Source organism: Pecten maximus, chromosome 19, assembly GCF_902652985.1.
Source record: "Pecten maximus chromosome 19, xPecMax1.1, whole genome shotgun sequence".
Lineage (NCBI taxonomy): Eukaryota > Metazoa > Mollusca > Bivalvia > Pectinida > Pectinidae > Pecten > Pecten maximus.
Window position 1 is genome coordinate 15,003,598 of NC_047033.1, and position 26,835 is coordinate 15,030,432.

General features: G+C 38.2%; 1 protein-coding gene and 1 non-coding gene across 40 annotated transcripts in view; one reads left to right on the forward strand and one right to left on the reverse strand.

Moving 5' to 3' along the window:
- Nucleotides 1-16,496, forward strand: part of LOC117317286 (thioredoxin domain-containing protein 3 homolog) — a 51,233-nt gene extending 34,737 nt beyond the window's left edge. For 10 of the 39 annotated variants that reach the window (XM_033872037.1, XM_033872050.1, XM_033872032.1 and 7 more), the window contains 10 exons: nt 1,356-1,397; nt 4,805-4,855; nt 5,418-5,486; nt 9,043-9,138; nt 10,819-10,857; nt 12,394-12,423; nt 14,440-14,580; nt 14,918-15,013; nt 15,384-15,428; nt 15,968-16,496. In XM_033872037.1, coding sequence (XP_033727928.1) covers nt 1,356-1,397; nt 4,805-4,855; nt 5,418-5,486; nt 9,043-9,138; nt 10,819-10,857; nt 12,394-12,423; nt 14,440-14,580; nt 14,918-15,013; nt 15,384-15,428; nt 15,968-15,978 — 620 coding nt within the window. In that variant the 3' untranslated portion in view covers nt 15,979-16,496. Of the gene's footprint in view, nt 1-1,355; nt 1,398-1,805; nt 1,845-4,804; nt 4,856-5,417; nt 5,487-9,042; nt 9,139-10,818; nt 10,858-12,393; nt 12,424-14,439; nt 14,581-14,917; nt 15,014-15,383; nt 15,429-15,967 lie in introns of all 39 variants that reach the window. The other 29 variants (XM_033872060.1, XM_033872062.1, XM_033872045.1 and 26 more) reach the window with 8 other exon arrangements.
- Nucleotides 16,497-24,503: 8,007 nt separating this feature from the next.
- Trnas-aga lies at nt 24,504-24,575 on the reverse strand. Its single transcript has one exon. It is a non-coding gene; the product is annotated as a tRNA-Ser (tRNA).
- Between the last annotated feature and the right edge of the window lie 2,260 nt (nt 24,576-26,835).

Below are 26,835 nucleotides of genomic sequence, written 5' to 3' on the forward strand. Positions count from 1 at the left end.
TTGTGATATCTGTCACCCCTGGAGTGTGATATCTCTGTCAACTCTAAAGTGTGATATCTCTGTCAACCCAAAATTTGTGATATCTGTCACCCCTAAAGTGTGATATCTCTGTCACCCCTAAAGTGTGATATCTCTGTCACCCCTAGAGTGTGATATCTCTGTCAACTCTAAAGTGTGATATCTCTGTCACCCCTAAAGTGTGATATCTCTGTCACCCCTAGTATGTGATATCTCTGTCAACTCTAAAGTGTGATAACTCTGTCACCCCCAGAGTGTGATATCTGTCACCCCTAAAGTGTGATATCTCTGTCACCCTTAAAGTGTGATATCTCTGTCACCTCTAAAGTGTGATATCTCTGTCACCCCTAAAGTGTGATATCTCTGTCACCCCTAGTATGTGATATCTCTGTCAACTCTAAAGTGTGATAACTCTGTCACCCCCAGAGTGTGATATCTGTCACCCCTAAAGTTGATATCTCTGTCACCCCTAAAGTGTGATATCTCTGTCACCCCTAGAGTGTGATATCTCTGTCACCACTAAAGTGTGATATCTCTGTCACCCCTAAAGTGTGATATCTCTGTCACCCCTAAAGTGTGATATCTCTGTCACCCCTAAAGTGTGATATCTCTGTCACTCCTAGTGTGTGATATCTCTGTCACCCCAAAAGTGTGATATCTCTGTCACTCCAAAAGTGCGATATCTCTGTCATCCCTAAAGTGTGATATCTCTGTTAACACATAGAGTATGACAGATCACATGTTCTTCCAAAAATACCATGATGTCATGTTGACAATACAATGATGTCACAACACCAACAAAATGAGATCATATTTTTTTTTCCAGATATTTGAACTGGTCCCTGCATAATGAAATATGTTTGATGGGAGAGAACTAATCATGTCCTACCTTGAAGGTGTGACAGAGAAATCTCCGACCTTTAGGATGATGTTCCTGATTGTATAACCCTCAGAAAAGTCACGGGTTAGACAATCTATTACATCACTCCTCGGGTCGGAGATTTATCTATCACACTCTCAATGTAGGGTATGATTCTATACATATTCCAGTTAAGGTGTGGATGATTTCTCCATCACCTCCTATATACATTACATTTGTTTGTGAAACTACAATGAAAACAACTAAATGACATCAGTTTATAATGGCAAATTATGAAAAACATTATTTTTTTGCCAGAAAATTCATTTTAAAATTGCAAGTCTAACAATTCATAACTGTGACCTTTGAAGCCACAACATCGAGAAAGGCTGACTGCAGGTATAGGAAACCTTTCTGTTCCCTGATCTATCATTGTCCTGGTTTTGTTGTTATAACAACAATCAATGAACTTCCACAGGTGAATCAACTAAGGGAGATAAGCCTAGCAAGGAACAAACCGGTAAACCATCCATCTTGCCCTTACAGTGTTGTACTGTTTATTAGTTCTTTTTTAATGTTGTTGTTTCTTGTTTTTTTTTTTGGGGGGGGGGGGGTTTCCCCAGAGTTTTCTTTGGTGCCTTACCTATACATTTGTTTAGATATTGTTGTTGATTTCTTTGTTTTTGTTTTTATTGTCTAAAGTTTCTTATGTTATGATTTGAAATATGTAAACATGATTTTCATAAACAGGGTTTTCTTAACTACAGACATATACCTGGGTACATGTTTTGTGAGTTAAATGAAGAGCAGAAACATAATTTGTCGTAACTAAAAAATAGATGTTTCCATAGTAAAGTACAGATGTCCTTGTTGTTGTAATATAAAGTAGAAATATAATGAAACAATGGCCACTGTCTTGATTTTGCAGAAGACAGCCAGATGGAGGTCCCTTCTGATCAGACAGAAGGTATATGAACAGCGATATATTTTACCTAGTATTTTAGACCTTATATATTATTCCATGTACTAACTGTGGTTCCATATAGGTATGTCTCCCCAGCTTATTCCAGTCAGGTATTCTCCTCAAAGCATTGAATGATATGTGTGTATAAAAAACTCACCAGCTTATTCCAGCTTATCCAGTTATAGGTATCCCCCTCGTAGCATACCTTTGATGATAATTGTGTATGTAACTTCCCAGCTTATCCCCTTCATAGCATATGTATGTTTTTGAGATATTTCATGAGGAAAACTCTCCAGCTTATTCCAGCTTTTTCCAGCTTATTCCAGCTCATCCAGTAAGAGGTATCTTCCTCATAGCATACATTTTTTGAGATATTTGATGAGGAAAACTCTCCAGCTTATTCCAGCTTTTTCCAGCTTATTCCAGCCTATCCAGTTAGAGGTATCCCCCTCATAGCATACATTTTTTGAGATATTTGTGGAGGTAAACTCGCCAGCTTATTCCAGCTTATCCAGTTAGAAGTTCTCCTTATAGGGTACATTTAATCATGATTAGTGAGCTGATTCATTCTGTATGTTCAATGATATTGGTGTTTGAAAAACTCCCCAGATTATTCAGTTAGAAGTTCCTCATAGCATACATTTGGCCACAGCTGATGTATGAAAAACTCAAATGCTTATAGCCTACATCAAAATCTGTTTACCTGCTGAAATTATCCAGCCTGATAGTCAGGCCATTGTTGGAGCTGTAGAATCAAAATGTCTGTGTTGAGTTAAAAGATCAAAGTTTGGAAAGATCTATAATGACATATAAGCATTTAAAGTAAGTTTTATACAGATGTAAATAACAAACATCTGTGTGACACGGATTACATATCTCTATGGTAACTGGTCCGTATTTCATCCTATTGATCATTTAGTAGATCAGATTGAGGTCACACTAAGGTCATCTCCGGTCTATTGCTGTCTTCCTGGAAAGCTTCCTTACAGGTCTATTAATTTCTCTCATTCATTCCCGTTTCCATTTTGGTCCAATTTTTTTTTTTCCCAATAACCATCTATTCATTCGATCAGCTGACTTGTCCATCTCCCTTTTTCTAGCTGTGGTCATTTTAACCATAATGTCCTTTACCAATCTGTAAGATTATACCCATTGATTCTCTGTCAATCATTTGTCACTGACCAATCTGGATGTCCTTCTTTTCCTTTAGGTCAGTCCAGAATGTAGCGTACACCAGTTTATGTCCTGATGACACTAAATTTGTCTGTGATTTTCAAATTGACAGGAAATTTTGTGCTCTCTTTCAATAAATAATGTCCTTTTTGGCATTTTTTAATGATTATGTTTAAGTTTATTTTTGAAAATGAAGTATTATCTTTATTTCATGGTTAAATATCAATGCGTACTGATTTGTCAGAAATGTTTGTTTTCATTTTATTTCTCTATAATTTCATCCTTGCTCCTTTCCTCAATATTTGAGGAAATGTTAGATATTATTGATAACATTGGTTGTTATTCGATTTGTCTGCCATGCTGTGAGAATGATAGGACCATACATTTCCATAGCAGGCATATTTCAATTTTCAAATAAGTCCTTTACACTTAAGTGTGAAAGTTAAGTACCATATTTATCCTCAAGTTAGCCTCCTGCCCAGGTGTAAAAGTTCAGCATTAAATTTGGGGAAAACTTGATTGTAAACCTTTTTTAGTTTTCTATTTTAGAATTGATGATTCTGCAAAAATAAAGAATGGTGAATATTTGTGGAAAATAGGGTTCATTGTATATTGAGATTTGTCAGATTACCCGTTCCTGCCTTCAACCCTTGGGTCTTATAGTAAATCACCCCAGAGATGAAAACTATGTCCCGAGCCAAAGATATTTTTGTGAGACATCTAATGTTTTCCTGTTTCCTGGATTCCATTGTCCAAGAATACAATAAATTGGCCCAGTGATGTCCTGGGTCTCGTTTCCACGAAAACGTAATTAATTTGTCCAGCGATGGAATAAACTTTCGGTATAGCCGATCATCTTCTTGTCATCGCAAATTGAATTTCTGTTATACAAATAGGATTCTAAATTGAATGTATTTTTCTTTCAGACCTCGATTTTGTTGATTTATTTCTTTTCCTATGTCAAGGTTTATACAGATTTGTAGCTTGGGTTAATGAATTTATTGTACATCATCAGAAGATGATTTTTAACTGTTGTCAAATCTTTTAAGAAAAGACAAAAGGCCTTTAAAATACAGCGCCATGACTGCAATTATCAGTTCCAATCTTGAACAGTTGTTTTTGTTATGTTTTTGGGTTGTTGTTTTTTTGTCAATTAAGATTTTTTTTTCCTTTTTTGTTGTTGTTTTATTTCAGATATTAGAAGGATTAATGTAAGAATTTTCAGAGAATATTGAGCATTGTTAATCAGTTTGAGTACCAATACCTTTTCTGTTGAACAATCCTTTTTAGATCCAGCTGATAATAAACAACTATAGGCTGCACCTTCCGATAAAGTTGTAGTGATGTTATGAAATTAGTATTAATACATTTACCTTGCATATGTTACTAAATGTTTTGCACTTTCTGATCATTTTATTTTTACATGCTATTTCTTTCAGCATTTTTACACAACAGTGAACACAACAAACAGTATGAAAGTTATAAAATTATTGAATGGAACCAATTACTTGTTCAGGCTCATATCATTTAAAGATATTCTTATTTGTATGTGTTTTTTTTGTGAAAGAGAAAAAAATGTATTATTGATTCCAGAAACAATCTAAATGTTAAAAGATAAGTTATTAAAAAAAAAACTATATAAGTAATATCTAACTTGATAATTCATTACATGTGACTACATGTGACCTATAGAGTTGTCTCCCTGTCACTAATTCAGTCGGTATCATCCTGGTAGTGTGTTCTGTCTTGAATTGAAGCGCAATGTTATAATCTGGTTTATAATGTTGTAGGGGACTTAGAGGAACCCCCAAAACAGGAACAGGCAGAAGAACAGGAACAAGGTGGGTAAAACATGTCATCATTCCAACAACTAAAATTAGGTTATCAACATGGCATCACATTGTTTCTCAAATACTCCAAGTTACCATGGTTACTAAGTACAAATAGTACATTCGCCAATGTCAGCTTTCATGTCTCTAGGTGTTGTTGTCAGTCAAGGTTTCCCACATATATTGGGAACTGTGATGAAGTCCCCATATGTGACATTGTCACATGCTCTGGACCAGAAATCTAGGTTACCACTGTGACATTTTATTATACCCTGAAATTCTATAGTTTCATTTACCATTTTTTTTAATCGAAAGCATACTAGCAATATATTATGCTTAGAAAATATTGTGTAAAGTTTGTTGATGAATTGCCATTTTGGGAATCTGATTTTGGTATCTGTTTTGTAATCTGATTTCGGTATCTGTTTTGTAATCTGATTTTGGTATCTGTTTTGTAATCTGATTTCGGTATCTGTTTTGTAATCTGATTTTGGTATCTGTTTTGTAATCTGATTTTGGTATCTGTTGTTGACTGAGCCAGTATTTCCACACATACCTTTTACTAACCTCACAGACACTGCTGTCACCAAGAAAAGTACAGAAGTAGAAGATGTTGCGCCAGAGGATCGCCAGCGATTCAGAGGTTATTAAGCACCATGTGTACAATTTTTTCTCTATAATAACTTTTCAGTATGATTTTCCTGCACTAAATGACCTTTGATTCGTAGCCTTAACTATTATTCTGTGCACTACTGTTCCTCACTGTTCCCACTGTTCCCATCGTCCCCCCCCCCCCCTCACTGTTCCCGATATGAAGCTGCCCCATAGAAGTATCAAACAACATTAAGAGGTTATTTAGCATCCGATACAGTGACCTCCTTGTATAGTGACCTCCCTTTATAGTGGCTTCCCTGTATAGTGACATCTCTGTATATAGTGGTCTCCCTGTATAGTGATCTCTCTGTATAATGACTTCCCTGTATAGTGACCTCCCTTTATAGTGGCTTCCCTGTATAGTGACCTCCCTGTATAGTGATCTCCCTGTATAGTGACTTCCCTGTATAGTGACATCCTTGTATAGTGACATCCCTGTATAGTGACATCCCTGTATAGTGACCTCCCTGTATAGTGACATCCTTGTATAGTGACCTCCCTGTATAGTGACATCCCTGTATAGTGACTTCCCTGTATAGTGACCTCCCTGTATAGTGACATCCCTGTATAGTGACCTCCCTGTATAGTGACATCCCTGTATAGTGACTTCCCTGTATAGTGACCTCCCTGTTTAGTGACCTCCCTGTATAGTGGCATCCCTGTATAGTGACCTCCCTGTATAGTGACTTCCCTGTTTAGTGACATCCTTGTATAGTGACCTCCCTGTATAGTGACATCCTTGTCCAGTGACTTCCCTGTATAGTGATCTCCCTGTATAATGACATCCTTGTATAGTGACATCCTTGTATAGTGACCTCCCTGTATAGTGACCTCCCTGTATAGTGACATCCCTGTATAGTGACCTCACTGTATAGTGGCATCCCTGTATAGTGACCTCCCTGTATAGTGACTTCCCTGTTTAGTGACATCCTTGTATAGTGACTTCCCTGTTTAGTGACATCCTTGTATAGTGACCTCCCTGTATAGTGACATCCTTGTCCAGTGACTTCCCTGTATAGTGACTTTCCTGTATAGTGACATCCCTGTATAGTGACCTCCCTGTATAGTGACTTTCCTGTATGGTATTCTCCCTGTATAGTGACCTCCCTGTATAGTGACTTTCCTGTATAGTGACATCCCTGTATAGTGAACTCCTCATATAGTGATCTCCCTGCATAGTGACATCCCTGCATAGTGATATCCCTGTATAGTGACCTCCCTGTATAGTGACCTCCTTGTATAGTGACCTCCCTGTATAGTGACCTCCCTGTATAGTGACCTCCCTGCATAGTGATATCCCTGTATAGTGACCTCCCTGTATAGTGACCTCCTTGTATAGTGACATCCCTGTATAGTGACCTCCCTGTATAGTGACCTCCCTGTATAGTGACCTCCTTGTATAGTGACCTCCCTGTATAGTGACCTCCCTGTATAGTGACCTCCTTGTATAGTGACCTCCCTGTATAGTGACCTCCCTGTATAGTGACCTCCCTGTATAGTGACCTCCCTGCATAGTGATATCCCTGTATAGTGACCTCCCTGTATAGTGACCTCCCTGTATAGTGATATCCCTGTATAGTGACCTCCTTGTATAGTGACCTCCCTGTATAGTGACCTCCCTGTATAGTGACCTCCCTGCATAGTGATATCCCTGTATAGTGACCTCCCTGTATAGTGACCTCCTTGTATAGTGACCTCTTAGTTTACATAGAATAGTTGCCTTCACAAGTATTTTTTCTATGCACAGTTCTCAACTTGTATGCTTGCACAGAAACTCCATTGTTGTGTCACCTGAAAAGGCAACATCATGTTGGCATCAGGCGTTTGTCGGTCATGAGTGTTGTCTGCTAAATATAGGTTTTTGTGCTATAATTGTATCTCGAGAGTCATACTTAGGATTCTTTCCTACTGGTGAAACTGGGAGGAATATAGGTTACCGCTCTATGTTTGTCTTGTAGATAAGTAACACCAAAGTTTGTCAGTGCTCTAGTGTCTTCATTCCTTGAGGGATTTTGATCAAACTTCACAATAATAGAGGACATCTCTGTATATAGTGATCTCCCTGTATAGTGATCTCCCTGTATAGTGACTTCCCTGTATAGTGACCTCCCTGTATAGTGACTTCCCTGTATAGTGACTTCCCTGTATAGTGACATCCCTGTATGGTGACCTCCCTGTATAGTGACATCCTTGTATAATGACATCCCTGTATAGTGACCTCACTTGACATGTTTGAGTTACAGGGATTTTGGGTCAAGGTCAAGGTCACGGTTACCAATTTAAGTGAGGGCCAGTAGGCGACATGTATTGCTTTAGAAATACCCGGTACTTATTGTTTCCCTACTAAAATTACTTCCTTAAGATAAACACATTGTGTTTGTTTGGGAAGTGAAAGGCCAAGGCCACTGTTACTATAAATATATAAATGATTTCAGCACGATAAACTAATTTTCTGATATTGACTAAACTTCAAGCAATGCTCAGTATGCCTGTTTAACATGGTACATCATTAAATCATACTGAATATTTCTGGGGCAAAAAAGATGTCATTGTTCATTAAAAGCATCATTAATGCCTTGTGTTTGCCAAAACTGAATTCTGTATTTGTATACAATTAAAACCAATAATGGAAAAGTTGATTAAGAAAATGTTTAGCGTTTGTATAATTTGATGAAGGATACTCCATGACATAAATCCACCCCCCAGTGAGAATTAAAATTTACTTTTCTGCATCAGTTCTATTTGATGAAACAGCCCTCAAATGAACACATACCCCTCGGTATCTAATTTGTCAGTGATCTTTTTTATCCATAAATATGTTGAGGATTTTATAAAACTTAGGGTATCATTAATCAATTATCATACAAGTTTTTAAAGTAGCTCTTGAAAACTTTTACAGAAAAAATGTTTGTTGTTTCACAATTATTTAATTTATTTTCACTATCCATAAATTGCTTCAGAATCTGTTATTTTCACATTTTAGTTTAGTTCTAGGATAATTACCAAGTCTATCCATTACTTCTAGTATACATACTGCCTATATGATAGTTTTGCCTTATACACGCTATAATCATTCACATATTAGTTTATAGTTGTCTCAGGATTACTTATATTAATTCCAGTGATATTTGGACCAGTTTTCATACATGTAAGATAACAATGATAAAAAGATAAGGAAACATTTAGGATCTTCTTGATAAACCCCTTTTTGAATATTTAACAAGAAACCGTAACACATTAGCCTTAACCATGATTAAAAGTCTAAAGCCAAGAATCCAAAATGCGCTGAATTGTCTTTGCCAAAGTTGTTTCAAATGATTTTTGAGGGGTTTTTTTTCAAAATATCATACAATATAAGTAAAACGGCAGGTAAATAAAGTTGTACAGATTTTTTGTGTTTTTTTTTGAGAACACCTTTATAGACTTTTTTAGGATGACAATTTTCCAGGATTCCTTAAGACATTGGTTAGTAGTATGCAGTTTAATGTGTGTTAATTCCCCTAATGTTACAGTTTAATGATGTGTTAATTCCCCTAATGTTACAGAGGCTGAGGCTGCCAAAACAGAGGAGGAAAAACCACAGGAGGAGGAGCAGAAGTCAACCGAGGAAGCGAAACCATCAGAGGAGGAAACGCCTAAAGGTAACTACTTCCATAATACACAGAAAACCTTTAATAGGGGGGCGGATTGTACAATAGATAATGTATATAACAATAGGTTGAAATAAAATTTTGTCCAATGTGTTGTGAATTTTCCCCTCACAAGTTGAATAACGTTAATCTATCCCTATCCCGACACAATCTCTCAATGCTGATCCCGAATGTCAATCTCCATTTATATCCTTATCCCTTTTTCCAAACTGTGTTTTATACAGAATGTCAGACACAAGTATCATGAATGTTCCTCCAGGAATCTATCTTCCATAGAAAAGCAGCTAAATAGAAACACTGATAGCCCCTAATGAAAACCTTGTTTAAAATCAATAAAGATTCTTCTGAATTTCCTATGTTCCTATGAAAATTTGTTTCAGCCCCTAATGAAAACCTTGTTTAAAATCACTAACGATTCTTCTGAATTTCCTATGTTCCTATGAAAATTTGTTTCAGCCCCTAATGAAAACCTTGTTTAAAATCACTAAAGATTCTTTTGAATTTCCTATGTTCCTATGAAAATTTGTTTCAGCCCTTAATGAAAACCTTGTTTAAAATCACTAAAGATTCTTCTGAATTTCCTATGTTCCTATGAAAATTTGTTTCAGCCCCTAATGAAAACCTTGTTTAAAATCACTAACGATTCTTCTGAATTTCCTATGTTCCTATGAAAATTTGTTTCAGCCCCTAATGTAAACCTTGTTTAAAATCAATAAAGATTCTTCTGAATTTCCTATGTTCCTTTGAAAATTTGTTTCAGCCCCTAATGTAAACCTTGTTTAAAATCAATAAAGATTCTTCTGAATTTCCTATGTTCCTTTGAAAATTTATTTCAGCCCTTAATGAAAACCTTGTTTAAAATCACTAAAGATTCTTCTGAATTTCCTATGTTCCTATGAAAATTTATTTCAGCCCCTAATGAAAACCTTGTTTAAAATCAATAAAGATTCTTCTGAATTTCCTATGTTCCTATGAAAATTTATTTCAGCCCCTAATGAAAACCTTGTTTAAAATCAATAAAGATTCTTCTGAATTTCCTATGTTCCTTTGAAAATTTATTTCAGCCCCTAATGAAAACCTTGTTTAAAATCAATAAAGATTCTTCTGAATTTCCTATGTTCCTATGAAAATTTATTTCAGCCCCTAATGTAAACCTTGTTTAAAATCAATAAAGATTCTTCTGAATTTCCTATGTTCCTATGAAAATTTGTTTCAGCCCCTAATGTAAACCTTGTTTAAAATCAATAAAGATTCTTCTGAATTTCCTATGTTCCTATGAAAATTTATTTCAGCCCCTAATGTAAACCTTGCATAAAAATGGTAAAGAGTTTGTTTGTATTTTCTATGACGTAAATAAGAAACTTTGGTACAACCCCTAATGATATCCCTAACACAAAGAAAATTCAGTAAAGCTTCCTCAAGGTAATCTTACATGAACAACTGAAAAGTCTCCCTTTTACATGAAATGCGTTGGTAGGCTAATGAAAATCTTAAAGACCATTGATGATACTTATCAGTCTGAGGGGTGTCTGTCGCAAAGACCATCATTTCAAACTTGCCAGAATTAAGTTATAATTGTAGTACGTCACTAATATGTTTCCTCCTGGTGGGGTTTGACCTTGACCCTACCTTCCTTGTGTATCCATGTTTATTTTGATTAACCCCTTGCAGAGGAGGAGAAAGCCCCTGAGGAGCCACCCAAAACTGAAGGTTAACATCACATGTTTTAACTCACCTATTTACTTTTACCTCTGAAAACTACTAACTTTTTTGCATGGAAAATGTTTTCATAATTGTGACCTTTTGGCACTCTGTATGACCTATTTGCCCTTATGACCTTTTTGCTATACAATGTTTGACCTGTGTGCACTATAACCTATATGCCCAAATGACCTTTGTGCGTTTTGATCTATATGACCTCTGAAAAACTTGCTGACCATAAAATTTGCTTGTACATCTGTACAAAAAATCTTAGATGAAGAAAAAAAAAGATCTTTAACTTTTATATACCAGTGACCTCTACTTACTAACCATGCTCAACCTCTCATAAGTAGACTTTGGGTGTCACATTTGGAAGAATTTGATAGCCTAGTAGAGGATGATCAACATTTTATGACACTTGAATATTCACTATATACCAATTATATAATATAACTTTTATCACATAATTACCCAGCTAAAAACACCATAACATCAAATCTTTAACCTTTTACATGTGTAATATAGCAGAGCTGTGATTGGCTGTGGGTTCCTGTTTTAATTGTGACATCCTAACATGTGTTCTGATGTCATCAAAGAAAGAGTCAGGAAGTAAAAAATAATTGCCATTTAAGATTTTATGTCAGTCTGATTAAAACAAATTTCACGAATGTTAGCAAACATATCTTAGGTAATATATGTGATAAGTAGAATCTTATACTTGTTTTCCATTTTATGTGAAATTTATGAAATTTATCACTAATTCTTATTTCCCTTTGCCCAAGCTTGGTGAAAGAAATATGCTTTGAATCGCTTCATTAATATCATATCAAACAGAAACTCATGTCCGATCCTCAATATGCATGTTGAACCCTTTGTTTTAATGTGTTCCATATCATACCCTAACTTTGTTTGAGGGGCTGGTCACTAACCACATGCTATTTCAGTGTTATTTATACAAAATTTACCTTGTTACAAAATCTGAAATTTCTTCACTGAAATTCACTTAAACCGAATTAATTCATCTTTAATCTTGAAGTGGATTATCTTAGCAACACTTCAACATACCCACTTATATGGACTTACTATTGAAACTACACTTGCTCCTGTTTACAGTATTAGGTATTAACTACAGTATTTTGTGTGTGACCTAATCTACTCAATCTACCAGTGAACTGTTTATCTTAAAAATCATCCAATGATATCAGCTGCTTTCCACCAAGAATATCAGTAATTTTTTTCCAAAATCATTCATAATACTCATTGGTATATATTGATGTTATCTATTACCGTAGTGATCTCCTATGCTGAAACAATTGTCTTGTTTCTTATGTGTTAAATGGGGCTTCAGCAATTATAATCAAGTATCTAGCTTAATTGGGTCTGAATGCAATAATGCACGTGAGAATGTATTAAAACATATATCGCAAATAAAGTTGAAGTTCTGCCTCAGAATTAGCAATTAAGATTATAGTTAGGTAAGTCAGGAAAATACCTGGCAAAAAATCTGTAACATATTAGTAGTAACATATGATGTTTTATTTACAGAAGAACCTAAACAAGAGGAGGCTAAAACAGGTAGGTAGAAACCTTAATGTGTTACATCATTTATCTTACCTCTGACCCCTTTATAAACCTACCAAAGTCATCATTTATCTTGCCTCTGACAACGTTATATACCTACCAAAGTCATCATTTATCTTACCTCTGACCCCTTTATAAACCTGCCAAAGTCATCATTTATCTTACCTCTGACCCCTTTATAAACCTACCAAAGTCATCATTTATCATACCTCTGACCCCTTTATAAACCTACCAAAGTCATCATTTATCTTACTTCTGACCCCTTTATAAACCTACCAAAGTCATCATTTATCATACCTCTGACCCCTTTATAAACCTACCAAAGTCATCATTTATCTTGCCTCTGACCCCTTTATAAAACTACCAAAGTCATCATTTATCTTACTTCTGACCCCGTTATAAACCTACCAAAGTCATCATTTATCTTGCCTCTGACCCCGTTATAAACCTACCAAAGTCATCATTTATCTTGCCTCTGACCCCTTTATAAACCTACCAAAGTCATCATTTATCTTACCTCTGACCCCTTTATAAACCTACCAAAGTCATCATTTATCTTACCTCTGACCCCTTTATAAACCTACCAAAGTCATCATTTATCTTACCTCTGACCCCGTTATAAACCTACCAAAGTCATCATTTATCTTACCTCTGACCCCTTTATAAACCTACCAACGTCATCATTTATCTTACCTCTGACCCCGTTATAAACCTACCAAAGTCATCATTTATCTTACCTCTGACCCCGTTATATACCTACCAACGTCATCATTTATCTTACCTCTGACCCCGTTATAAACCTACCAAAGTCATCATTTATCTTACCTCTGACCCTTTATAAACCTACCAAAGTCATCATTTATCTTACCTCTGACCCCTTTATAAACCTACCAAAGTCATCATTTATCTTGCCTCTGACCCCGTTATATACCTACCAAAGTCATCATTTATCTTACCTCTGACCCCGTTATAAACCTACCAAAGTCATCATTTATCTTGCCTCTGACCCCGTTATAAACCTACCAACGTCATCATTTATCTTACCTCTGACCCCGTTATAAACCTACCAACGTCATCATTTATCTTACCTCTGACCCCGTTATAAACCTACCAAAGTCATCATTTATCTTACCTCTGACCCCGTTATATACCTACCAACGTCATCATTTATCTTACCTCTGACCCCGTTATAAACCTACCAACGTCATCATTTATCTTACCTCTGACCCCGTTATATACCTACCAAAGTCATCATTTATCTTACCTCTGACCCCGTTATATACCTACCAAAGTCATCATTTATCTTACCTCTGACCCCGTTATATACCTACCAAAGTCATCATTTATCTTACCTCTGACCCCGTTATAAACCTACCTCAGTCAACATTGAGTTGTGATACTGTATGAACCCTACCAAAATTGTGTTTGTTTGCCGGGTTTATCGCCTTGTTAACAGTCAGAGTCATTTTAAGATGGGGTCCCCTTGTAGTAGTTGGTGACTACCTCACTGAACAACACACATGAGGCCTGTCACATACCACCCAGTGTAATAAGGTTAAAGTGTCTGGCTCAAGGACACACCCACAACAGCACAGACTGACCCATTTCTCAGCTTCCTGAGAAACACAAACCGACACGGGTAGTGAGAGTCTAACCACGCACCTCGAATCTTCACCTAAGGTTACGTGGTCGGTGCTCTAACCAGTGAGAAGTGAACCAGTACCCTGATGTAACATCCTCACTCTGTCATCTCTCTTGCATCAACTTCTTTTTAATGTTCCTCTGAACAGTTGTATAACCTTTATTGGGTAAAATGCTTGGATGAAAGACTGTCAGTGTCAGATTTGTTCATGTCATAGACCTTGACCCACACACAAGATCTCAGGGGTCAAACTAACATCAAGACACCGCAGTGCACAGTGTTTATACCCAAAACAAGTAATATCCAAAATGTCATCTTTTGCTTGTATGTACAATTATTAATTCACACAATTCTCATTGGACTTACAGAAGAAGAGTCTCCAAAGGAAGAAGAAAAATCAGAGGAGGCTCCTAAAGAGGAAGAAAAGAAAGAGGAAGAAAAGAAGGAGGAAGAAGTAAAACAGGAGGAGGAAGCTCCTAAACCAGCTGAAGAAGAAGCTAAGCCTGAAGGTAGGTACTGGCTCGATAACCAGAGTCATTTCCAAAGGGTCTGTGGTTGATGAGGTCCAAAGGGTCTGTGGTTGTTGAGGTTCAAAGGGTCTGTGGCTGTTGAGGTCCAAAAGGTCTGTGGTTGATGAGGATGGGGAATGTTGGACTGGTAGCCTCGCCGTAGGGATAATGTTAAGAGTGGGGAAATGGTAGATACTGGTAGAGGTCAATGTAAACAGGGGTTGGGGTATTGGGGTGGGCCAAGGTCAATGGATAATTGTGAACAGTGGGTTGTAGGGTAATAGAATAGCTGTGGTTTTTAAATTTTAGAGCTTATCTAATAATATTTGTATTTCAGGTGAAGGGGAGGCAAAAACTGAGGAACCAGAACAACAGAAGACGGAAGAACAAACAAAGACAGAAGAACCAACACCAGAGGAAACAAAGACAGAAGGTTAGTTCATCCAGCCATCCATTAACACTGAATTATAATTGTTACTATAACATTCTAGAAATCTCAATAGTTGCCGAATATGTTACAATCATGACTTTTATGCAAGTTCATACAACCATCAATTTACCTTGATGATCAAATTGTCATTGCAGCATTCTAGAAATTTCCATAGTTTCCAAATATGTTACAATTATGAATTTTACACAAGTCCATATAGCCATCAATTTACCTTGATGATCGAATTGTTACTACAATAATCTAGAAATCTCAGTGTCTTCTAACAAGTTATAGTTTTGGGATGATTGACACTTTCCATGATGTTAGGTTTTCAGAATTGTTTGTTTTGACCTTTTCCCGTTTTCCCCTACAGGTGAAGACGAGAAGAAAGAAGAAGAGACCAAAACGGAGGGAGAAGGTATGTGTTCAGGACAGCAGGAAACTTGTATCATAAGTGATCTTATCTTATTACTCACAGTACATCTATAGGAATGGGAAAATATGTGATTTATAAAATCAAATTACATTTACACTGACCAAGGGTTACATAAAAATGTCAAATGAAATTAGAATGAATAGTATAGATATGTATTGCATTGTTTTAGTGAGTTTTGATTAAGTAACACTAACTTGAGAATAGGAAAGTAATTAAATCATTAAGTTATGTGAAAAAGAACTCACAGATGAAGTGGAAATTAGGGAGAATCACTCAAAGTTAGGACCTAGTAGTCATGTATCATGTTCATAGTAATTAGCACCTCTGCTGTAATTAAAGAAAAAAAATAATTTATCTTGATACACCATAGATTTTGATTCACTTTTCTGCTCATGAAAAACATCCTGAATAGTATCCATCACTTCATTACTTTTACATCTGGGGAACTAGTTACTAGCCTGATCCAACATGGAAGGTGAAAACTTACCTGAAACTAATTAAGTGTGTTAATTGTTTTGCAGGTGCAGCATAAAGGAGAAATTTTGTGATCTAAAACAAGGAATGGACCAAAAGTATTCATTACAATCAAAACGCCCTGCCATGGATATCATCTGGAAAACTTAAGTCATTTATCAGATCATTTTGTGGTGGTCACTGTGTGTTATAACCCCATCCATTGGATTCAAACTTTACATTCCAATAGCATCATGGGTACAGGAAGTGACATCATGGGAATGGGAAGTGACATCATGATCATGTGACATAACATGGGTGTAAATCGTGGTCAGGATTTGATTGGAACAGATCTGTGATGCAATGCACTTGAGTGTGTGCCTTCAAATATCATGTGTCAACTAATTAAAATCCTTTTTTTTAATTTAACATAGACATCGGTTTCCGTCCAAATTTTACCTGTGAATTCTATATACACTTATACCCATGTGCATTGCCAGTTTACATTCCACCTGTGCGTAAACTGTTATATATACTTGTTAAAATGTAATATTGGTGATCTTTTTTATTTATTGAAATAAAATTTTCAACATGTGTTAAAAATATTGTCTTCTTACCGTGTCGGCAGACATGGATGATGAAAGCAGTTTATTCTGAACGACAAAGTTATATCTACAATTAGAAATAGATGAAGGTAAGGTAGAGGAATTATGCTGCAGAAATATGCTCACTAGGATGGGGGGGATTTTGTAATTTTTACATTTTTTGGATGTTTGTTTGGTTGAAGTTTTCTGCAAATATCAATCATGCCTGTCTACTGATAATATGCAAGCTGTGTTGTTCTCAGATGGCTTTAGATTTATTCTGCAGCAAAGAAAGTGTATGACTTTCAATAAAGCAATGAAATCCATCTCGTACTGTCTAGAAAAATCCCTGAATTTAACTGTGTGGCATGGGAAGACATTGAATTCCAGTCTGTCTCTGATATATGTCATTCATTGTTACATAATAATGACACAAATATCGGGAAATATATCTTCAATCCAAATTGGGAAGAGCAACTTTATGTTTTTAAGTCTTTGGTCTGTTTATTCAAAGGGGGCATTTCAAAGGAAAACCATTTTTAGATCTTGTGTCAAAGTGATTGACCTCAAGAAAAAGAACAAACCGGTGCTGAATTTCCACATGAAACATGTGAAGTATCAAGGTCAATATCCTTAACATTAAATGTATTATATTCTTTATGGTAATATCCGTGGAAAATTTAGTTCCTTGAAGATTTTTGACAGGGTTTTGAATTTGGTTTGATCAGAGGACTATGTGCATCCAGATTTATATTATTTCATATGAACAAATGCGTACTTGGCTATCACGAAAAGTCCTTTGGTAAGAGTCTGTATTACGCCAAATCACACAATGAACTTGTAACGGGTAGTTAAAGGAGACTGGTTTCATTTCATTTCAAGATATTTTATTAACAATACATATATAATACATACATACATATTGTCAAAAGAATGGGACAGCAGGCTTAGAAAGCCTATACAAGTCTTCTAGAAAAACTTAAGGTTAGACCTGACAGAAAGATGTCATGCTTCCTCTTTTGATCCTAAAGTATAATTGTAAAGTATCAAAGTTAAATGTATATACAAGAGCACAGTGGAGAGGAACAACATTGCCCTTCCAATACCTAAAGAGAAGATACAAGTTTTCTTATAAAATTTAAGAGACTGATTCGTCAGGAAACATTCACGGTGACTGGGTTTTGTAATCTACTGGATTACAGATAAGAAATTTGTAACATGTCTCAAGCATTACAGACAGGGACCAAATCCCCTTGGTGTCATAAACAAGGGCAAGGCAACAAACAATACAGACACCTAAGATTGTCACAACAATCCAACGCCACATTTGAAAGGTGTCTCACAACTCCCGGAGTACTGGGTCATAATACAGACGTTGTATACCACGACAGAAAACAACTCCCGGAGTGTACTGGATCACAATACACTCGGTGTATACCACGACAGAAAACAACTCCCGGAGTGTACTGGGTCATAATACAGACGTTGTATACCATGACAGAAAACAACTCCCGGAGTGTACTGGACCACAATAAGACGTTGTATACCACGACAGAAAACAACTCCCGGAGTGTACTGGATCACAATACACACAGTGTATACCATGACAGAAAACCACTCCCGGAGTGTACTGGATCACAATACAGACAGTGTATACCATGACAGAAAACAACTCCCGGAGTGTACTGGGTCACAATACAGACAGTGTATACCACGACAGAAAACAACTCCCGGAGTGTACTGGATCACAATACACTCGGTGTATACCATGACAGAAAACAACTCCCGGAGTGTACTGGATCACAATACACTCGGTGTATACCACGACAGAAAACAACTCCCGGAGTGTACTGGGTCATAATACAGACGTTGTATACCATGACAGAAAACAACTCCCGTAGTGTACTGGACCACAATAAGACGTTGTATACCACGACAGAAAACAACTCCCGGAGTGTACTGGATCACAATACACACAGTGTATACCATGACAGAAAACCACTCCCGGAGTGTACTGGATCACAATACAGACAGTGTATACCATGACAGAAAACAACTCCCGGAGTGTACTGGGTCACAATACAGACAGTGTATACCACGACAGAAAACAACTCCCGGAGTGTACTGGATCACAATACAGACGTTGTATACCACGACAGAAAACAACTCCCGGAGTGTACTGGGTCATAATACAGACAGTGTATACCATGACAGAAAACAACTCCCGGAGTGTACTGGATCACAATACACACAGTGTATACCATGACAGAAAACCACTCCCGGAGTGTACTGGATCACAATACAGACAGTGTATACCATGACAGAGACAGAAAACAACTCCCGGAGTGTACTGGATCACAATAAGACGTTGTATACCACGACAGAAAACAACTCCCGGAGTGTACTGGGTCATAATACAGACAGTGTATACCATGACAGAAAACAACTCCCGGAGTGTACTGGGTCATAATACAGACGTTATATACCACGACAGAAAACAACTCCCGGAGTGTACTGGATCACAATAAGACGTTGTATACCATGACAGAAAACAACTCCCGGAGTGTACTGGATCACAATACAGACAGTGTATACCATGACAGAAAACAACTCCCGGAGTGTACTGGATCACAATACAGACAGTGTATACCATGACAGAAAACAACTCCCGGAGTGTACTGGATCACAATACAGACGTTGTATACCATGACAGAAAACAACTCCCGGAGTGTACTGGGTCATAATACAGACGTTGTATACCATGACAGAAAACAACTCCCGGAGTGTACTGGGTCATAATACAGACGTTGTATACCATGACAGAAAACAACTCCCGGAGTGTACTGGATCACAATACAGACGTTGTATACCATGACAGAAAACAACTCCCGGAGTGTACTGGGTCATAATACAGACGTTGTATACCATGACAGAAAACAACTCCCGGAGTGTACTGGATCACAATACACACAGTGTGTACCATGACAGAAAACAACTCCCGGAGTGTACTGGATCACATTACAGACGTTGTATACCATGACAGAAAACAACTCCCGGAGTGTACTGGATCACAATACACACAGTGTATACCATGACAGAAAACAACTCCCGGAGTGTACTGGGTCATAATACACACAGTGTATACCATGACAGAAAACAACTCCCGGAGTGTACTGGATCACATTACAGACGTTGTATACCATGACAGAAAACAACTCCCGGAGTGTACTGGGTCATAATACACACAGTGTATACCATGACAGAAAACAACTCCCGGAGTGTACTGGATCATAATACAGACAGTGTATACCATGACAGAAAACAACTCCCGGAGTGTACTGGGTCATAATACAGACGTTGTATACCATGACAGAAAACAACTCCCGGAGTGTACTGGGTCATAATACACACAGTGTATACCCTGACAGAAAACAACTCCCGGAGTGTACTGGATCACAATACAGACGTTGTATACCATGACAGAAAACAACTCCCGGAGTGTACTGGGTCACAATACACACAGTGTATACCATGACAGAAAACCACTCCCAGAGTGTACTGGATCACAATACAGACAGTGTATACCATGACAGAAAACAACTCTCGGCGTGTACTGGGTCATAATACAGACGTTGTATACCAAGACAGAAAACAACCCCCGGAGTGTACTGGATCACAATACAGACAGTGTATACCATGACAGAAAACAACTCCCGGAGTGTACTGGGTCATAATACAGACAGTGTATACCATGACAGAAAACAACTCCCGGAGTGTACTGGGTCACAATACAGACGTTGTATACCAAGACAGAAAACAACCCCCGGAGTGTACTGGATCACAATACAGACGTATACCACGATAAAAAAAAAACAACTCCTGGACTGTCGGGAAATCCATCCCCTATGTTTAGACTACACTGGTCTTAGGGTCTGGCAGGTGAAACAAAAACCTGGCGAAAGTATGCCAATTTCTAGATTTGAGAAGTTGGTGTTTTCGATTTGGACAATGTGCGTGATTCTTTTGATACATTGAGTGTTGTGTCTATTACTGGATTCATAATGAAATGTACAACATGTACAAGCATATATCAATGCAGCTAAAATAATTCGCAAGCAATAATTTCTGATGTATATAAATCTGATCCACGGAGTTGCATACACACAAAAACATGTCCAGTTTCCTATGGGGCGCCGTTTTACTATTTATTAACAAAACTGGATATCTATAATTCGAATTTAGGATATCCATAATTCATTTCTGGATATCCATAATTCGAATTGAGGATAACTTAAAATGTTTTGAATTTAGGATATCCATAATTCGAATTTAGGATATCCTTAATTCATTTTTGGATATCCATAATTCGAATTTAGGATATCCATAATTCATTTCTGGATATCCATAATTCGAATTTAGGATATCTTAAAATGTTTTCAATTTAGGATATCCATAATTCGAATATTGGATATCCTTAATTCGAATTTTGGATATCCTTAATTCATTTTTGGATATCCATAATTCATTTTTGGATATCCAAAATTCGAATTATGGATATCCTAAATTCCATGTATTTTTGGATATCCATAATTCGATTTTGTGATATCCAAAAATGCTCAGTGTTATCAAATTGGATTGCTCCCGGCACTACTACCGGTCAAAACCGACCCTTGTTACGAACTTGTAAATACGCGTAATGGACCGGAAACAACGTTTACGAAATAGAATACAGCAGAGGAATTCCAAAGGACAAACTTCCCCAGACAGTTAGGCCCTTACATACAACATTTACCAAAAGTTACTACTTAGGGTGCTCCGACAAGTCAACGGAGGAATTTGTACAAAACAGAACATGGCGACAGACATACTGCGGCACATTAGGGGGAAGATTTTGGCATATCTTGGATTCGCATTGATTCGTATAGTGAAGTCCGAGGACTTCCGATCCTACGAAAAAACGCGCCCGCGGGAACAGGATGTAGCAGGGAGAAATCATTAGACAGTAAAATATTAACATTTCCCCGATTTATGGATATCCAAAATTCGAATTATGGATATCCTAAATTCAAAGCATTTTAAGATATCCAAAATTCGATTTAATTATATCAAGAAATGATATTTGGATATCCAAAATTCGAATTTTGGATATCCAAAAATGAATTATGGATATCCAAAATTCGAATTATGGATATCCAGTTTTGTTAATAAATAGTAAAACGGCGCCCCATAGTTTCCGGGATATCTATAGATAGGTGTTGGCATAGCTGTTGGCAATTTGATGCCTCTTGTTGTGGCCATCTTGTTTCATGCAAGAAGCGATCCCTGTTCTCATAGAGTACAAATGAACTTTTTTAAGCCACATATAGACATCTTTAGGTAAAAAGCGAAAGGTCACAGAAAGTTTGGACTGTACTATAAAATTCACATGCGATAGAGAAAGTAATGGACCACTGCTCGGGAGCACTCTGCTTGTACAGGAAAATGACAGAACTTTGGAGGTTTCTTTTTGGTGGTACACATTTTCCATTTCAAGAAATGACTGTTCATATGTTTTTTCACGAAAATAATGAATCGTCCCTTTGTTGATTTCATTTTAAATGTGTCTCTTTTACGATTTCATTCCTTCCTTTGAAATAGCAAGGAGGAAACAGCTATGTGATGTCCCTAACATCACTGACGAGACGACCTAGAAGGATGGATGTCCCTAGCATCACTGACGAGTCCTAGAAGAGCTAAACAGCTGTATAATGCCCCTAACATCACTGACGAGTCCTAGAAGAGCTAAACAGCTGTATAATGCCCCTAACATCACTGACGAGTCCTAGAAGAGCTAAACAGCAGTATAATGTCCCTAACATCACTGATGAGTCCTTGAAGGTTGATGTCCCTAACATCAATGAAGAGTGCTGGAAGGATTAAACAGCTGTGTGATGTCACTATCATCACTGACTAGCCCTAGAAGAACTAAATAGCTGCGTGATGTTCCTAGCATCACTGACGAGTCCTAGAAGGACAAAACAGTTGTATGGTGTCCCTAGTATCACTGACTAGCCCTAGAAGGACAAAACAGTTGTATGATGTCCCTAGCATCACTGACTAGCCCTAGAAGGACAAAACAGTTGTATGGTGTCCCTAGTATCACTGACTAGCCCTAGAAGGACAAAACAGTTGTATGATGTCCCTAGCATCACTGACTAGCCCTAGAAGGACAAAACAGTTGTATGGTGTCCCTAGTATCACTGACTAGCCCTAGAAGGACAAAACAGTTGTATGATGTCCCTAGCATCACTGACTAGCCCTAGAAGGACAAAACAGTTGTATGATGTCCCTAGCATCACTAACGAGTCCTAGAAGGACAAAACAGCTGTATGGTGTCCCTAGCATCACTGACGAGGCCTAGAAGGACAAAACAGTTGTATGGTGTCCCTAGTATCACTGACTAGCCCTAGAAGGACAAAACAGTTGTATGATGTCCCTAGCATCACTGACTAGCCCTAGAAGGACAAAACAGTTGTATGGTGTCCCTAGTATCACTGACTAGCCCTAGAAGGACAAAACAGTTGTATGATGTCCCTAGCATCACTGACTAGCCCTAGAAGGACAAAACAGTTGTATGATGTCCCTAGCATCACTAACGAGTCCTAGAAGGACAAAACAGCTGTATGGTGTCCCTAGCATCACTGACTAGCCCTAGAAGGACAAAACAGCTGTATGGTGTCCCTAGCATCACTGACTAGCCCTAGAAGGACAAAACAGTTGTATGGTGTCCCTAGTATCACTGACTAGCCCTAGAAGGACAAAACAGTTGTATGATGTCCCTAGCATCACTGACGAGTCCTAGAAGGACAAAACAGCTGTATGGTGTCCCTAGTATCACTGACGAGTCCTAGAAGAACTGAACAGCTGTATGTTGTCCCTAGTATCACTAACGAGTCCTAGAAGGACAAAACAGTTGTATGATGTCCCTAGCATCACTGACGAGTCCTAGAAGGACAAAACAGCTGTATGGTGTCCCTAGTATCAATGACGAGTCCTAGAAGAACTGAACAGCTGTATGTTGTCCCTAGTATCACTAACGAGTCCTAGAAGGACAAAACAGTTGTATGATGTCCCTAGCATCACTGACGAGTCCTAGAAGGACAAAACAGCTGTATGGTGTCCCTAGTATCACTGACGAGTCCTAGAAGAACTGAACAGCTGTATGGTGTCCCTAGTATCACTGACGAGTCCTAGAAGGACGGAACAGCTGTATGTTGTCCCTAGTATCACTGACGAGTCCTAGAAGAACTGAACAGCTGTATGGTGTCCCTAGTATCACTAACGAGTCCTAGAAGGACTAAACAGCTGTATATCCCGTTCCAAATCCTTATACTTAAAATCGGGAGTACCCCGAAACCGATCCCACTCTTTAAGCATTGATACCCCGATTTTTATAAGGTTTTTGGAATGTGTATAAATACTGGAATTGTGATATTAACTGGTGTCATCTCACTAGCGAAACGTGATCAATAACGTCGTTAAAGTATCCGATAAATGATGGGATATACAAGTATTTAAAAAACAAAAATGCAAACCGGGGTTTTAAGAACTTATTTTACAACAAAGACATTTTCGAATATAGGTATATAAAAAAGGATTAACAGTGTATATAATTTGATTTCCTTGTTATTGAATCAGTTACCGTGAGACTAGACAGAGAAGATTTCCTTGTATCCATTTACAAAAACGGCATAGTTAGAAAAATTACTGTCGCCGATATAATACAGACGATGTATGGAATGATAAGGGGACGTAACTCTTGTAATCTAGTTCCTAGTGAGTGGGTGATTATTATCACGAGACAACATCCCCATAGCTCTACCAAGGGAGTGATATTAATTAAATAGATAATTATAATTTGAGACAATTGAACACGCTGTCCTGAACACAAAACACTTACAACGGCAATACATTCAATGTTAATTTAGCTCTGCAAACAAACTGGGATGTACACTGTGTAACAGGAGAGGAGAAAATGTAGCAGCCAGACCGGGGTTCGAACCCGGGACCCTCCGAACTCTAGACGGACACTCTACCACTGAGCTACCTGGTCGCCGATGATCGACCCAGTCCAGTTCCGCTACACTCCTCCCTCTTTTTTTCAAGTCTTCGCCCCGAAGACCACAAGTTATGATATCCCCTTGCTAAGCATACTCCCAAGGCTTTAAACAATGGTAGGCAAGTTCGCCAATTATGTAACAGTAGAGGAGAAAATGTAGCAGCCAGACCGGGGTTCGAACCCGGGACCCTCCGAACTCTAGACGGACACTCTATCACCGAGCTACCTGGTCGCCGATGATCGACCCAGTCCAGTTCCGCTACACATTGTATTAAAAAGGGCAAACTTTTATAAGACCCAGCGGAAGTTTGTGACATGTTCGATTATGATCTTGCCTTTAGATATGTTTGTTGCGTATAGGTTTTTTTTTAATGGAGATAAGTTGTAATAACTTGTTCCCAATCCCATGTTCCAATTTTGGTCTATGAAATACATTTACAGTAAAGACGTGTGAATACAGAAACCAACCTACGTGTATGTTATGATGACGTCACACTGGACGTCTAAACTGTGCGAGGATTGCAGTTGAAGCATAAACTTTATTTATTTTACAACCATTGCGAAACTCGTTATATAAACTTAAAGCATTACAGGATTTAAGGATAACACTTACCTAAGGAACCTTCCTTAAATTCGACAATGCTTTCCTATCGCAAAAATTAGGCAAATCTAATGAAGTGCGCTTCAACTGAAAGCAGTTCAATACTTAAATAACTGTGCCCACCACATTTTCGCACTCGTAATACTGTCTTAAGGTGACCTTAGCAAAGTGGGTAACTGGAAGCTCTCTTAAATCATAAGGGACCAATTGCAAAGATCACCTTAGGCACTTTTAAGGGATGTTTTTCTTTAACTAGAAGCCATCTTAGACTGGATATGTGTCCTTACGCTAAGGGAACTTCTATGCAGCCTAAAACCCAAACTTATAAGATGGCATTTTTCTTCTTAATCGTCATGAACAGAGTATTTCAAAACGACTGTTTTGCGACAGAAGGATGCTGTCGATTAAATTGCAAGCTGCATGTGTGATTCTGTATAATGTTTTCAACAAATGGCTTCTGGCCACAATAAATTCCCTTATCCTTACATAATACAGAATGAGATGATGCCATTGATGATGTGTTGCACTGCCGATCCGTTGGAGTCGTCAGCCAAGTCCATCCTTCGTTGAATGTTTGAACCCCTAGCTCGGAACACTCTCTGGATGGGGAGTCCACAGTGGTGACCAGTTACTGGAACTTCGGTTGACTTCAATCTCCTCTCTCTTCTTCCAAACCAAACTGAGGCACGTTCAGCTGCTTGGGCGAGCCTCTGTACTGCTCTTCTCCTTTCCAGGCCTGTCAGTCCCAGCGCGCTGAGCGTCCTCCACACCGACTGTGCAGGGAAGCCCCTGCACCCAACCTCCACAGGGAAGTTTCATGTCTGCCATCCCTGCTCCCGGCACTCCGCCAACAAGTCCTCCTACTTGGCACGCTTCCTCTCGTTTGCTTGTACATACCTCTCTTCTCATGGTACGCTCAGTTCTACCAGTAGTTGCTTCTTTCCCTTAGACAGCGGTGCGATGTCTGGCCTAAGAGAGATCTGGACTATGATCGGAAAAAAATCATCTCCCATGCAGATCCACTTCCAGGGTCCGGTCGTTCGCCATTTGTAGTAAGCCACTTGTCTTGTTGCATCCCTGTACCGTGCGCTCTGTCTCTCCTTTACATGTCTGATGATAACCGCCCTCTTCTTTACTTTCCTCTGTGCCTTCCTCTCCCTTTCTAGGATGTCTGCAAGCTCCCGGAGTACCTTATTATGTCGCCATGCCCCCCCCCCCCCCCCCCCCTTTTTTTTATAGCCTTTAAAATGCCTTGGCGGCCACCAGACCCCTCGCCAAAAAAAAATTCGGCTCGCACCTACGGCGCTCGCATTATCACTAAATTACTGGACACCCCCCCCCCCCCCCCCCCACCCCCCCCAACCCCCCCCCAACCCCCTTTCAAAATTCCTGGATCCGCGCCTGAATGTCCCTCTCTTTCCGCAAAGCACACAATCTGGGTCGGGTACCATACCCCATCTATGGAGATTGGCTGGTGAAGACCAGACATCATAGCCTGACCGCAGAAGAAATTTCAGCTGCGCTGGTTGATAACCCCAGGTATCATTCTAGGTCAAATATTATCTACCAAAGTAAACATTTTAAAAAATAATCAAAATTTTATGAAATCATTTTGTTTTATTATCCTGTTATATCATGTTATAGAACTATTCA